Genomic DNA, 13,698 nt, shown 5'->3' with positions numbered 1-13,698 from the left:
AGGCAATAAATGTAGGCCCATCCAGTGACCCCCCATATCCCGGGAATGAATAAAAAGGAGGTGTCAGGAACCAGTGATGTCGTTCAAGTGTTCCATTCCCAAGGCCATCTGCACCCAGGAGATTTAATATTGACCCCATAGCTGTGATCAGCCTGACCCTCACACTCCCGAGACACCAATGCAGGAACAGGGTCCCACATTCATTGAGATTGTTTCTGTTTGTTCCTTTCCAACAGTTGCCACAACACCCACTACTACAATTCCCACAACAGAGGCTCCGACAACGACTGAAGAGACAACAGGTTAGTAATCTTCCCCAACAAACCTCTCAAATGTCATATACATTCAGTCAATGGGCTTTGCCATATGGGGAATGTATAAATGATGAACTGAGCTCTTTGAGATGGTGACCAAATATGTGAATGAGGGTAGACCAGTCAGCCTTACTTCGGTTGTGGGTAAAATGTTGGAAAAGGCTATAAGAGATCAGATTTATAATCATCCAGAGAGGAATAGTTTGATTCGAGATAGTAAAGGCGGTTTTGTGAAGGGTAGGTCGTGCCTCACAAAACTTATTGAGTTCTTTCAGATGGTGACCAAACAGGTGGATGAGGGTAAAAAAGTTGATCTGGTGTTTATGGATTTCAGTAAGGCGTTGAATAAGGTTTCCCATTAATCTCCCCACTAAGGACACTACTGCACAAAATACAGAGGCATGGGATTGCAGGTGATTTAGTGATTTGGATCAGACATTGGCTTGTTGAAGGAAGACAGAGGGTGGTGGTTGATGGGAAATGTTCATCCTGGAGCTCAGTTACTAGTGGTATACCACAAGGATCGGTTTTGGGGCCAGAGCGTTTTTATAAATGACCGAGATGGGGCATAGAAGGATGGGTTAGTAAATTTGCAGTTTTGTTGGTAGATTTGTGAATAATGCCAAAGGATGTTGCAGGTTACAGAGGGACACAGATAAGCTGCAGAGCTGGGCTGAGAGGTGGCAAAAGGAGTTTAATGTGGAAAAGTGTGAGGTGATTCACTTTGGAAGGAGCTACAGGGTTGCAGATTACTGGGTTAATGGGAGGTTTTTGGTTGTGTCGATGAGCAGAGAGATCTCGATGTCTATGTGCATAGATCCCTGGAAGTTGCCACCCAGGATTGTTTAGAAGGCATATGGTGTGTTCGCTTTAATTAGTAGAAGGATTGAGTTTCAGAGCCACGAGGTCATGCTGCAGCTGTACAAAACTCTGGTGCGACTGCACTTGGAGAATTGTGTACAGTTCTGGTCACGGCATCACAGGAAGGATGTGGAAGCTTTGGAAGGGTCCAGAGGAGATTTAGACAATAGACAATAGACAATAGGTGCAGGAGTAGGCCATTCTGCCCTTTGAGCCTGCACCACCATTCATTATGATCATGGCTGATCATCCTCAATCAGTATCTTGTTCCTGCCTTATCTCCATAACCCTTGATTCCACAATCCTTGAGAGCTCTATCCATCTCTTTCTTAAACGAATCCAGAGACTGGGCCTCCACTGCCCTCTGGGGCAGACCATTCCATACACCCACCACTCTCTTAGTGAAGAAGTTTCAACTCATCTCTGTCCTAAATGGCCTACCCCTTATTTTTAAGCTGTGTCCTCTGGTTCGGGACTTACCCATCAGCGGAAACATGTTTCCTGCCTCCAGAGTGTCCAATCCTTTAATAATCTTATACGTCTCAATCAGATCCCCTCTCAGTCTTCTAAACTCAAGGGTGTCCAAGCCCAGTCGCTCCAATCTTTCAGCGTAACATAGTCCCGCTATTCCAGGAATTGACCTCGTGAACCTACGCTGCACTCCCTCAATAACCAGAATGTCTTTCCTCAAATTTGGATTCCAGAACTCCAGGTGTGGTCTCACTAGGGCCCTGTACATCTGCAGAAGAACCTCTTTGCTTCTATACTCAATGCCTCTTCTTATGAAGGCCAGCATGCTATTAGCCTTCTTCACAACCTGCTGTACCTGCATGCTTACCTTTATTGACTGGTGTACAAGAACACCCAGATCTCTCTGTTCGGCCCCTTTCCCTAACTTGACTCCACTTAGGTAGTAATCTGCCTTCCTGTTCTTGCCACCAAAGTGGATAACCAGACATTTATCCATATTAAACTGCATCTGCCATGCATCTGACCACTCACCTAACCTGTCCAGGTCACCCTGTAATCTCCTAACATCCTCCTCACATTTCAGCCTGCCACCCAGCTTTGTATCATCAGCAAATTTGCTAATGTTACTATTAATACCATCATCCATATCGTTAATATATGTTGTAAGAAGCTGCAGTCCTAGCACTGATTCCTGCGGTACCCCACTGGCCATTCTGAAAGGGAGCTGTTTATCACTACTCTTTGTTTCCTGTCAACCAACCAATTTTCAATCCAAATCAGTATTTTGCCCCCAATACCATGCACCCTAATTGTGCTCACTAACCTCCGATGTGGGACTTTATCAAAGGCTTTCTGACAGTCCAGGTACACTACATCCACTGGATCTCCCTCATCCATCTTCAGAGTTACATCCTCAAAAAATTCCAGAAGATTAGTCAAGCATGATTTCCCCTTCATAAATCCATGCTGACCCTGACCTATCCTGTTACTACTATCCAGATATGTCGTAATTTCATCCTTTATAATTGACTCCAGCATTTTTCCCACCACTGAGGTCAGACTGACTGGTCTATAATTTCCTGCTTTCTCTCTTGCTCCTTTCTTAAAAAGTGGTATAACATTAGTCACCCTCCAATCCGCAGAAACTGATCCTGAATCTATCGAACTCTGGAAAATAATCACCAACGCATCCACGATTTCTCGAGCCACCTCCTTCAGTACCCTGGGATGTAGACCATCAGGTCCCGGAGACTTATCAACCTTCAGACCTAATAGTCTCTCTAACACCGATTCCTGGCAAATATAAATTCCCTTCAGTTCAGGTCCTTCAGCCACTGTTACCTCAGGGAGATTGCTTGTGTCTTCCCCAGTGAACACAGATCTGAAGTACCAATTCAACTCTTCTGCCATTTCTTTGTTCCCCGTAATATATTCCCCTGTTTCTGTCTTCAAGGGCCCAATTTTAGTCTTAACCATTTTTTTGCCTTTCACATACCTAAAAATGCCTTTACTATCCTCCTTTATATTTTTGGCCAGTTTACCTTCGTACCTCATTTTTTCTCTGGATATTTCCTTCTTAGTAATCCTCTGTTTTTCTTTAAAAGCTTCCCAGTCCTCTGATTTCTCACTCATCTTTGCTATGTTATACTTTTTCTCTTTTGACTTTATATGGTCCTTAACTTCCCTCATCAGCCACGGCCACCCCTGCCTCCTCCTAGGATCTTTCTTCCTTTTTGGAATGAACTGATTCTGTATCTTCAGCATTCTACCCAGAAATATCCACCATTGTTCCTCCACTGTCATCCCTGCTAGGGTATTGCACCATTGAACTTTGACCAGCTCCTCCCTCATAGCTCCATAGTTCCCTATTTACCAGGATGTTGCCTGGTATGGAGGGAAGGTCTGACAAGGAAAAGCTGAGGAACTTGAGGCTGTTTTATTTCGAGAGTAGAAGGTTGGGAGGTGACTTAATTGAGATGCATAAGATAATCAGAGGGTTAGATAGGATGGACAGTGAGAACCTTTTTCCTCAGCTGGTGATGACTAGGATGAGGGGACAGAGCTTTGAATTGAGCGGTTGTAGATACAGGACAGATTTCTGAGGTAGTTTCTTTACTCAGAGAGTAGTAGGTGAGTTGAATGCACTGCGTGCAACAGTAGTTGACTCACCAACTTTAATGGCATTTAAACAGTCATTGGATAGTCATATGAACGAAAATAGAATTGTTCAGGTCAGATGGGCTTCAGATTGGTTTCACGGGTGGGCACAATGTTGAGGAATGAAGGATCCGTACTGCACTGTCATGTTCTAATGTACCCTGTATCCCGAGACTGTGACCCTGGTTCTAGTCTCCCCAACCTGGGGAAAAATATTCCCAGCATCGAGTCTGTCCAGCTCCGTTTGTGTGTTTAGATTAGATTACAGTGTGGAAACTGACCCTTCGGCCCAACAAGTCCACACCAACCCGCCAAACCGCACAACCCTGCACACAACCCTCCAGCTGTGGTCTCCCCAAAGCCCTGTATAACTGCAGCGAGACATCCCGACCTCTGAACCCAGAACCTCTTGCACTGAAGGGCAATATACAATTTACCTTCCTCATTGCTTGGCGGTGCCTAGCTGTCTACTGTCATTAATTGGTGCCCAAGGGCCCCCTTTGTACATCCAGACTTCCCAAGGTATCAGTGTTTAAATAATTCCCTTCTTTCTGAATTTCACACTGAAGTGTCTAACTCCATATTGAACCATGTTGTCCTGCATCTGCCATGTGTTTCCTCACTCACTCAACTTGTTGAAAACACCTTGAAGCCTCCTTGCCCCTTCCTCACAATTCACAGTCCCCCCCACCTTCCCCCAACCCCCCAGTTTTGTGTTGTCAGTGAAATTGGAAATGCTGTAATTGGTTCCCCCATCCAGGTCATGTGCATATATTGTGAATAGCTGGTGCCAAGCAGAGATCCAGGTGGTACCCCACCAGGCACTGGCTGCCACTCTGACAAAGACCCAATTATTCCAACTCCCTGTTTCCCGTCTGTCAACCCATTCCCAACACGTGTCAATATCCTCCCCCCTTACCACAGGTGCTTTAATTTTACCCATGAGCCTGTTCTGTGGGACCTTATCAAAAGGGTCCCTCCAGGAAATGTGGGTTCAAGAAGGCAGCTCACCATCACCTTCTCAAGGGCAATTAGGGACAGGCAATAAATGTAGGCCCATCCAGTGACCTCCATATGCCGGGAATGAATAAAAAGGAGGTGTCAGGAACCAGTGATGTCGTTCAAGTGTTCCATTCCCAAGGCCATCTGCACCCAGGAGATTTAAAATTGAGCCCATAGCTGTGATCAGCCTGACCCTCACACTCCCGAGACACCAATGCAGGAACAGGGTCCCACATTCATTGAGATTGTTTCTGTTTGTTCCTTTCCAACAGTTGCCACAACACCCACTACTACAATTCCCACAACAGAGGCTCCGACAACGACTGAAGAGACAACAGGTTAGTAATCTTCCCCAACAAACCTCTCAAATGTCATAATAATTCAGTCAATGGTCTTTGCTGTATGGGGAATGTATGAATGATGTCTTTCCACACCCAGGGTTATGTTTTATTCCTGCCCATTGCATGTTGGGATTCTCAGTCTGGGGAATGATGGGTAATGGCAATGAGACTTTCACAGGCCACTCTCCACTTCAGACAGATTCAAAACTGGAATTCAAGCAGAGCACGTGTAATGTTGAAGAGATTGTCCACATAACAACATCTCAGTGCTCACTCAGTGTGTCTGGGTGAGAACCCTGGCTCTCTCTCCCTAACTGTATTGGGGAAACATCCAGACAAGGAGCAGGGTTAGGCCATTCGACATTTCGAGGCTGCTATACCATTCAATACCATCATGTCTCATCCTCAATCAAAATGTCACATTCCCTTTTCTCCCCACACCGTTTGAAGCCTTTAAAATCAAGTAGATTTCTCTCTATCTGTTTCTCTCTCTCTCACTTAGTCTCCCCAACACGGGGAAACACCCTCCCAGCATCGAGTCTGTCCAGTGCTGACTGTGTGTTTTAATCAGACCCCACTGAATACAAGGCCAGGTGAACCAATCTCTCCTCATGGGACCGTCCTGCCATCCTCAGTATCAGACTAGTGACCCTCCCTGCACTCCCACTACAGCAGGACTGTCCTCTCATAGCTGGGGGGGCGGGGGCAACCCTGCACACAACCTTCAGCTGTGCTCTCCCCAAGGCCCTGTATAACTGCAGCAAGGCATCCCGACCTCTGAACCCAGATCCTCTTGCACTGAAGGACAATATACAATTTACCTTCCTCATTGCTTGGCTGTGCCCAGCTGTCTACTGTCATTAATTGGTGCCCAAAGTCCCCCTTTGTCCATCCAGACTTCCCAAGGTATCAGTGTTTAAATAATTCCCTTCCTTTCTGATTTCCACACTGAAGTGTCTAACTCCATATTAAACCATGTTGTCCTGCATCTGCCATGTGTTCCCTCACTCACCTTGAAGCCTCCTTGCCCCTTCCTCACAATTCACAGTTGCCCCCCCCCTCCCCCCCCCCCCCCCCCCAACCCCCCAGTTTTGTGTTGTCAGTGAAATTGGAAATGTTGTAATTGGTTCCCCCATCCAGGTCATGTGCATATATTGTGAATACCTGGTGCCAAGCAGAGATCCAGGTGGAACCCCACCATTCACTGGCTGCCACTCTGACAAAGACCCAATTATTCCAACTCCCTGTTTCCCATCTGTCAACCCATTCCATATTGAATGAATATTGACTCTGAAGCTTTCTATTGGGATGTCAGGAATAGACGAATTTTGAGGATGCGATCAAATAGTAGTGGGAAGTTGGGCGTTGAGTCCGTGGAGATGGGGAAGCACGAAATGAATACTTGTCATCAGTATTCACAGTGGAAAAGGGCAATGTTGTCGAGGAGAATATTGAGATACAATCTCTCCGACTAAACCGGATGAGGTTCAAAAGGAGGAGTTGTCAACCATTCTGGAAAACGTGAAAATGGATGGAATTTGTCCAAGGATTCACTGGGAAGCCAGGGAGTTGATTGCAGAGCCTTTGGCTTTGATTTTTCTGTCGTCATTGTCCACAGGAATAGTGCCAGGAGACTGGAGGATAGAAAATGTTGTCCCCTTGTTCATGAAGGGGTGGAGAGACAACCCTGGTAATTACAGATCAGTGAGCCTTACTTCGGTTGTGGGTAAAATGTTGGAAAAGGTTAAAAAAGATAGGATTTATAATCATCAAGAAAGGAAAAAATTGATTAGGCATAGTCAACACGGTTTTGTGAAGGGTAGGTCGTACCTCATAAGCCTTGTTGAGTTCTTTGAGATCGTGACCAAACAGGTTCACTCAGGAACAGGACATTGTTGTCGATACGAATACTGAGGCACGAATAAGTAGAATGGATGGCTTTGAGATATGTAGAGAAGAGGTGTTGGAAATTCTGGCAAGGGTGAAAATAGATAAGTCCCCTGGGCCTGATAGCATTTATCCGAGGATTCTCTGGGAAGCAAGGGAGGAGATTGCAGAGCCATTGGCCTTGATTTTTGTGTCCTCTTTGTCTACAGGAGTAGTGCCAGAGGACTGGAGGCTAGCAAACGTGGTTCCCTTGTTCAAGAAGGGGAGTAGGGATAATCCTAGTAACTATAGGCCAGTGAGTCTCACTTCTGTTGTGGGCAAAGTCTTAGAGAGAATTGTAAGGGATAGGATTTATGCACATCTGGATAAGAATAATGTGATCAAGGATAGTCAGCATGGTTTTGTGAAGGGCAGATCGTGCCTCACAAACCTTATTGAATTCTTTGAGAAGGTGACTAAGGAGGTAGATGAGGGGAAAGCGATAGATGTGGTGTATATGCATTTTAGTAAGGCGTTTGATAAGGTCCCCCATGGTAGGCTACTGCAGAAAATACAGAGATATGGCATTGAGGGTGAGTTGGAGGTTTGGATTAGGAATTGGCTGGCTGGAAGAAGACAGAGGGTAGTAGTTGATGGCAAAGGTTCATCTTGGAGTGCCGTCACTAGCGGTGTTCCGCAAGGATCTGTTTTGGGACCATTGCTGTTTGTCATTTTTATAAACGACCTGGAGGAAGGGTTAGAAGGTTGGGTGAGCAAGTTGGCGGATGATACGAAAGTTGGAGGAGTTGTAGACAGTGAGGAAGGATGTGGCAGGTTACAGCGGGATATAGAGAAGCTGCAGAGCTGGGCAGAAAGGTGGCAAATGGAGTTCAATGTAGCTAAGTGTGAAGTGATTCACTTTGGTAAGAGTAACAAAAAGATGGGTACTGGGCTAATGGTCGGATACTTGGTAGTGTGGAAGAGCAGAGGGATCTTGGTGTCCATGTACACAGATCTCTGAAAGTTGCCACCCAGGTAAATAGTGCAGTGAAGAAGGCATATGGCGTACTGGCTTTTATTGGTAGAGGAATTGAGTCCCGGAGTCCTGAGGTCATGCGGTCGCATCTGGAATATTGTGTGCAGTTTTGGTCGCGATACTATAGGAAGGATGTGGAGGCACTGGAACGGGTGCAGAGGAAGTTTACCAGGATGTTGCCTGGTATGGTAGGAAGATCCTATGAGGAAAGGCTGAGGCACTTGGGGTTGTTTTCATTGGAGAAAAGAAGGTTTAGGGGTGACTTGATAGAGGTGTACAAGATGATTAGGGGGTTAGATCGGGTTGACAGTGAGAACCTTTTTCCATGTATGGAGTCAGCTATTACAAAGGGGCATAGCTTTAAATTAAGGGGGGGTAGATATAGGACTGATGTTAGGGGTAGGTTCTTCACTCAGCGAGTCGTACGTTCATGGAATGCCCTGCCAGTAGCAGTGGTGGACTCTCCCTCTTTATGGGTATTTAAGCGGGCATTGGATAGGTATATGGAGGATAGTGGGTTAGTGTAGGTTAGGTGGGCATTGATCGGCGCAACATCGACGGCCGAAGGGCCTGTACTGCGCTGTATTCTTCTATGTTCTATGTAGATGAGGGTAAAGTGGTTAATGTGGTGTATATGGATTTCAGTAAGGTGTTTGATAAGGTTCCCCACAGTAGGATATTGCAGAAAATAGAGGCATGGGATAGAGGGGGATTTAGCAGTTTGGATCAGAAATTGATTAGCTGAAAGAAGACAGAGGGTGGTGGTCGATGGGAAATGTTCAACATGGCTTTCAGTTAATTGTACCACAAGGATGTCTTTTGGGGCAACTGCTGTTTGTCATTTCTATAAATGACCTAGATGAAGGTGCGGAAGGATGGGTTAGTAAATTTGCAAATGACACGAAGATCGGTAAAGTTGTGGATAGTGCCAAAGGATGTTCCAGGTTACAGAGCGACATAGATAACATAGAACAGTACAGCACAGAACAGGCCCTGTTGCACCGACCTGTGAACTAATCTAAGCCCGTCCCCCCATACTATCCCATCATCATCCATGTGCTTATCAAAGGACTGTTCAAATGCCCCTAATGTGGCTGAATTGACTACATTAGCTGGTAGGGCATTCCAAGCCCTTACCACTCTCTGTGTAAAGAACCTGCCTCTGATATCTCTCTTAAATCTATCATCTCTCAATTTGCAGCTATGCCCCCTTGTACAAGCTGACATCATCTTCCCAGGAAAAAGAGTCTCACAGTCGACCCTATCTTATCCTGTGTTCATCTTACATGTCTCTATTCTTTCCAATGAGAACAGACCCAAGTCCCACAGTCTTTCCTCATAAGACCTTCCCTTCAGACCAGGCAACATCCTGGTAAATCCCCTCCGCACCTTTTCCAAAGCTTCCACATCCTTCCTGTAATGGGTCGACCAGAACTGTACACAATATTCCAAGTGCGGCCGCACTAGGGTTTTGTATAGTTGCAGCATGACATCGCAGCTCTGGAACTCAATCCCTCTACCAATGAAACCTAACACACTGTATGCCTTCTTAACAACCTGGGTGGCAACTTTCAGGGATCTATGTACATGGACACCAAAATACCTCTGCACATCCACACTACCAAGAATCTTTCCATTGACCCAGTACTCTACCTTCCTGTTATTCTTTCAAAAGTGCATCACCTCACATTTAGCTGCATTGAACTCCATTTGCCACCTCTCAGCCCAATTCTGCAGTTTATCTCAGTCCCCCTGCAACCTGTAACACTCTTCCAACCTGTCTACTACTCCACTGACTTTAGTGTCATCTGCAAATTTACTAACCCATCCACCTATGCCTGCGTCTAAGTTGTTTATAAAAATGACAAACAGCAGTGGTCCCAAAACAGACCCTTGTGGAACACCACTGGTAACCGGACTCCAGGCTGAATATTTTCCATCAACCACCACTCACTGTCTTCTTTCAGAAAGCCAGTTTCTAATCCAAACTGCTAAATCACCTTCAAACCCAGGCCTCTGCATTTTCTCCAACAGCCAACCATGTGGAACTTTATCAAAGACTTTGCTGAAGTCCATGTACACCACGTCAACTGCCCTACCCTCATCCACATAGAGTCATACAGTCATAGAGATGTACAGCACAGAAACAGACCCTTCGGTCTAACCCGTCTTTGCCAACCAGATATCCCAACTCAATGTTTGGTCACCTTCTCAAAAACTCAATGAGGTTTGTGAGACACAACCTGCCCTTAACGAATCTATGTTGACTATATCCAATATAATTGTTGCTTGTCAGATGATTATAAATCCTACCTCTTATAATTCTCTCCAGAATGTTTCCTACGGCAGACATAAGGCTCACTGGTCTATAATTACCTGGGTCATCTCTACTGCCCTTCATGAACAATGGCACAACATTTACAATCCTCCAGTCCTCTGGTACTAAACCTGGAGACAATGATGACTCTAAGATCAAAGCCAAAGGCTCTGCTATCTCCTTCCTATCTTCCCAGAGAATCTTCGGATAAATCCCATCCAGCCCAGGGGACTTATCTACTTTCACTCCTTCCAGAATTGATAACACCTCCTCCTTACTAACCTCGATCCTTTCAAGTCTAATAGCCAGTATCTCAGTCTTCTCCTCTACAATGTTCTCCTTTTCCTGAGTGAAAAGAGATGAGAAATATTCATTTAGCACCTCTCCGATCTCCACAGGGTCCACACACAACTTTCCACTCCTGTCTTTGACTGGCCCTATTCCTACCCTAGTCATCCTTTTATCCCTCACAAACTATAGCTTTAGGGTTGTCCTTTATTCTATTTGCTAAAGACTGCTCGTGTCCCCTCCTTGCTGTTCTTAACTCTTGCTTTAAATCCTTCCTGGTACTCTAACTCTCTATCTCCTCATCTGAACCATCTCGTCTCAATGCCACATGAGCCTTCTTCTTCCACTTAACAAGAGATACAATTTCTGTAGTAAACCACGGTTCCCTTACCTTATCACTTCCTCCCTGCCTGACAGGGACATACCTATCAAGGACACGCAATATCTGTTCCTGAAACCAGCTCCACATTTCGATTGTGCCCATCCTGGGCATTTTGCTACCCCATTCTATGCCTCCTAATTCTTGCCTAATCACATTATAATTGTCTTTTCCCCATCGATAGCTCTTGTCCTATGGCATGCTCCTATCCCTTTCCATCGCTAAACTAAACATAACCAAATTATGGTCACTCTCTCCAAAGTGCTCACTTACAACTAAATCAAACACCTGGCCTGGGTCATTCCCAAGCACCAGATCCAGTGTGGCCTCCCCTCTTGTCGGCCCTTCGACACACTGTGTCAGGAAACCCTCCTGCACACATTGGACATAAACTGATCCATTCGACGTACCAGAGTTATAGCATTTCTACTGAATGTTGGGGAAGTTAAAATCCCCCATAATGACCACTCTGTTCCTTTCACTCCTACCCAGAATCGATATCCCAATCCTCTCTTCCACCTCCCTGGAACTTTGCGGAGGCCTATAAAAAACTCCCAGCAGTGTGACCTCTCCTCTCCTGTTTCTAACCTCAGCCCACACTACCTCAGTGGACGAGCCCTCGTCAAAGGTTCTTTCAGATACCTTTGGACTGTCCTTGACTAACAAAGCTACACCTCCCCCTCTTTTACCACCCTCCCTGTCCTTAATGAAAGATCTAAATCCTGGAACCTGCAAAATCCATTCCTCACCCTGCTCTATCCATGTCTCCGAAATGACCACAGCATCGAAGTCCCAGGTACCTATCCATGCTGCAAGCTCACCTATTTTATTCTGGATACACCTGGCGTTGAGGTAGACACACAGATAAGCTGCAGAGCTGGGCTGAGAGGTGGCAAGTCAAGTTTAATGCAGAAATGAGTGAGGTGATTTCCTTAGAAGGAGAAACAGGAATGAAGATTACTGGGCTAATGGTAAAATGCATGGTGGTGTCAATGAACTGAGAGAGCTTGGTGTCCATGTAAATAGATCCTAGAAAGTTGCCACCCAGGTGATAGGGTTGTTACTAAGGCAAACAGTGTATTAGCTTTTATCGGTAGAGGGATTGAGTTTCGGAGCCATGAGGTCATGCTGCAGCTGTACAAAACTCTGGGGTGGCCGCACTTGGAGTATTGTGAACGATTCTGGTCACTGCATTATAGGAAGGATATGGAAGTTTGGAAAGGGTGCAGAGGAGATTTACCAGGATGTTGCCTGGTATGGAGGGACATTACTGTGAGGAAAGGCTGAGGGACTTGAGGCTGTTTTCATTAGAGAGAAGAAGTTTGAGAGGTGACTTAGTTGAGACATATAAGGTAATCAGAGGGTTAGATAGTTTTTCCTCAGATGGTGATGGCTAGCACAAGAGGACATAGCTTTAAACTGAGGAGTGATATCAGGACAGATGTCAAGTGTAGTTTTGTTACTCAGAGAGTAGTCAGGTGTAGAACAGTAGTAGCCTCGCCAACTGAAGAACATTTAAATGGTGACTGGATAGTTAAATGGATGAAAATGGAATTGTTCAGGTGTAGGATAAATGGGCTTCAGAGTGGTTCCACAGGTCAGCGCAACATTGAGGGTAGAAAGGCCAGTGTTGTGCTGTAATGTTGAAGAGATTGTCCAAACAACATCTCAGTGCTCGCTCAGTATCACTGGGTGAGAACCCTGGCTCTCTCTCCCTAACTGCATTGGGGAAACATCCAGACAAGGAGCACAAGTAGGCCATTTGGCCTCTCGAGTTTGCTGCACCACTCAATACCATCATGTGTTATCCTCAATCAAACTGTCACATTCCCTTTTCACCCCACACCGCTTGAATCCTTTAAAATTGCAGAAATGACTCTCTCTGTCTCTCTCCCCTCTCATAGAGTTTCAGTGCCTTGTCGTCCACGGCCTTCTGTGACAGAGAATTCCACACGTTTCCTGCCCTTTGAGTGAAGAGCTGATTCCTCATCTCAGACTGAGATGGTCTCCCCTGTATCCTGAGACTGTGACCCTGGTTCTAGTCTCCCCAACCAGGAGAAACATTCTCCTAGATTCTAGCTTAGGTTCCCTACAGTGTGGAAACAGGCCCTTCGGCCCAACCAGTCCACACTGACCCTCCAAATAGTAACCCACCCAGACCCATTTCCCTCTGACTAATGCACGATAGGCAAATTAGAATGGCCAATTCACCTGACCTGCACATCTTTGGACTGTGGGAGGAGACCGGAGCACCCAGAGGAAACCCACACAGACACGGGGAGAATGTGCAAACTGCACACTGTCATCCACGGCTGGAATCAAACCCAGATCCCTGGTGCTGTGAGGCAACAGTGCTAACCACTGAACCACAGTGCCACCCATTCTAATCTGTACAGCCCCATTCGTGTGTTTAAATGCGACCCCACTGAATACAGAGCCGGGTGAGCGAATCTCTCCTCATGGGACCGTCCTGCCATCCTCAGTATCAGACTAGTGACCCTCCCTGCACTCCCACTACAGCAGGACTGTCCTCTCATAGCTGAGGGGGGGGGGGGGCGGGGGGGAGGGGGGGGGGTGTGGTGGCGGGGGGCAAGGTATCCCAAGGTATCAGTGTTTAAATAATTCCCTTCCTTTCTGATTTTCACACTGAAGTGTCTAACTCCATA

The 13,698-nt window shown here is 46.0% G+C and overlaps 1 protein-coding gene across 1 annotated transcript in view; it reads left to right on the top strand.

The window, feature by feature from the left end:
• The window catches only part of LOC140480783 (uncharacterized), a 79,594-nt gene that overhangs the window by 29,035 nt on the left and 36,861 nt on the right, over positions 1–13,698 (top strand). Inside the window, exons 7-8 of the mRNA XM_072576161.1 lie at positions 237–302; positions 5,078–5,143. Of these exons, the coding sequence (XP_072432262.1) occupies positions 237–302; positions 5,078–5,143 (132 nt within the window). The remainder of the gene's footprint in view (positions 1–236; positions 303–5,077; positions 5,144–13,698) is intronic.

This window comes from Chiloscyllium punctatum, chromosome 1 (genome assembly GCF_047496795.1).
Source record: "Chiloscyllium punctatum isolate Juve2018m chromosome 1, sChiPun1.3, whole genome shotgun sequence".
NCBI classification, from domain to species: domain Eukaryota; kingdom Metazoa; phylum Chordata; class Chondrichthyes; order Orectolobiformes; family Hemiscylliidae; genus Chiloscyllium; species Chiloscyllium punctatum.
The sequence above is the reverse complement of the archived record's forward strand: the minus strand, read 5'-3'. Positions and strand labels throughout refer to the sequence as shown.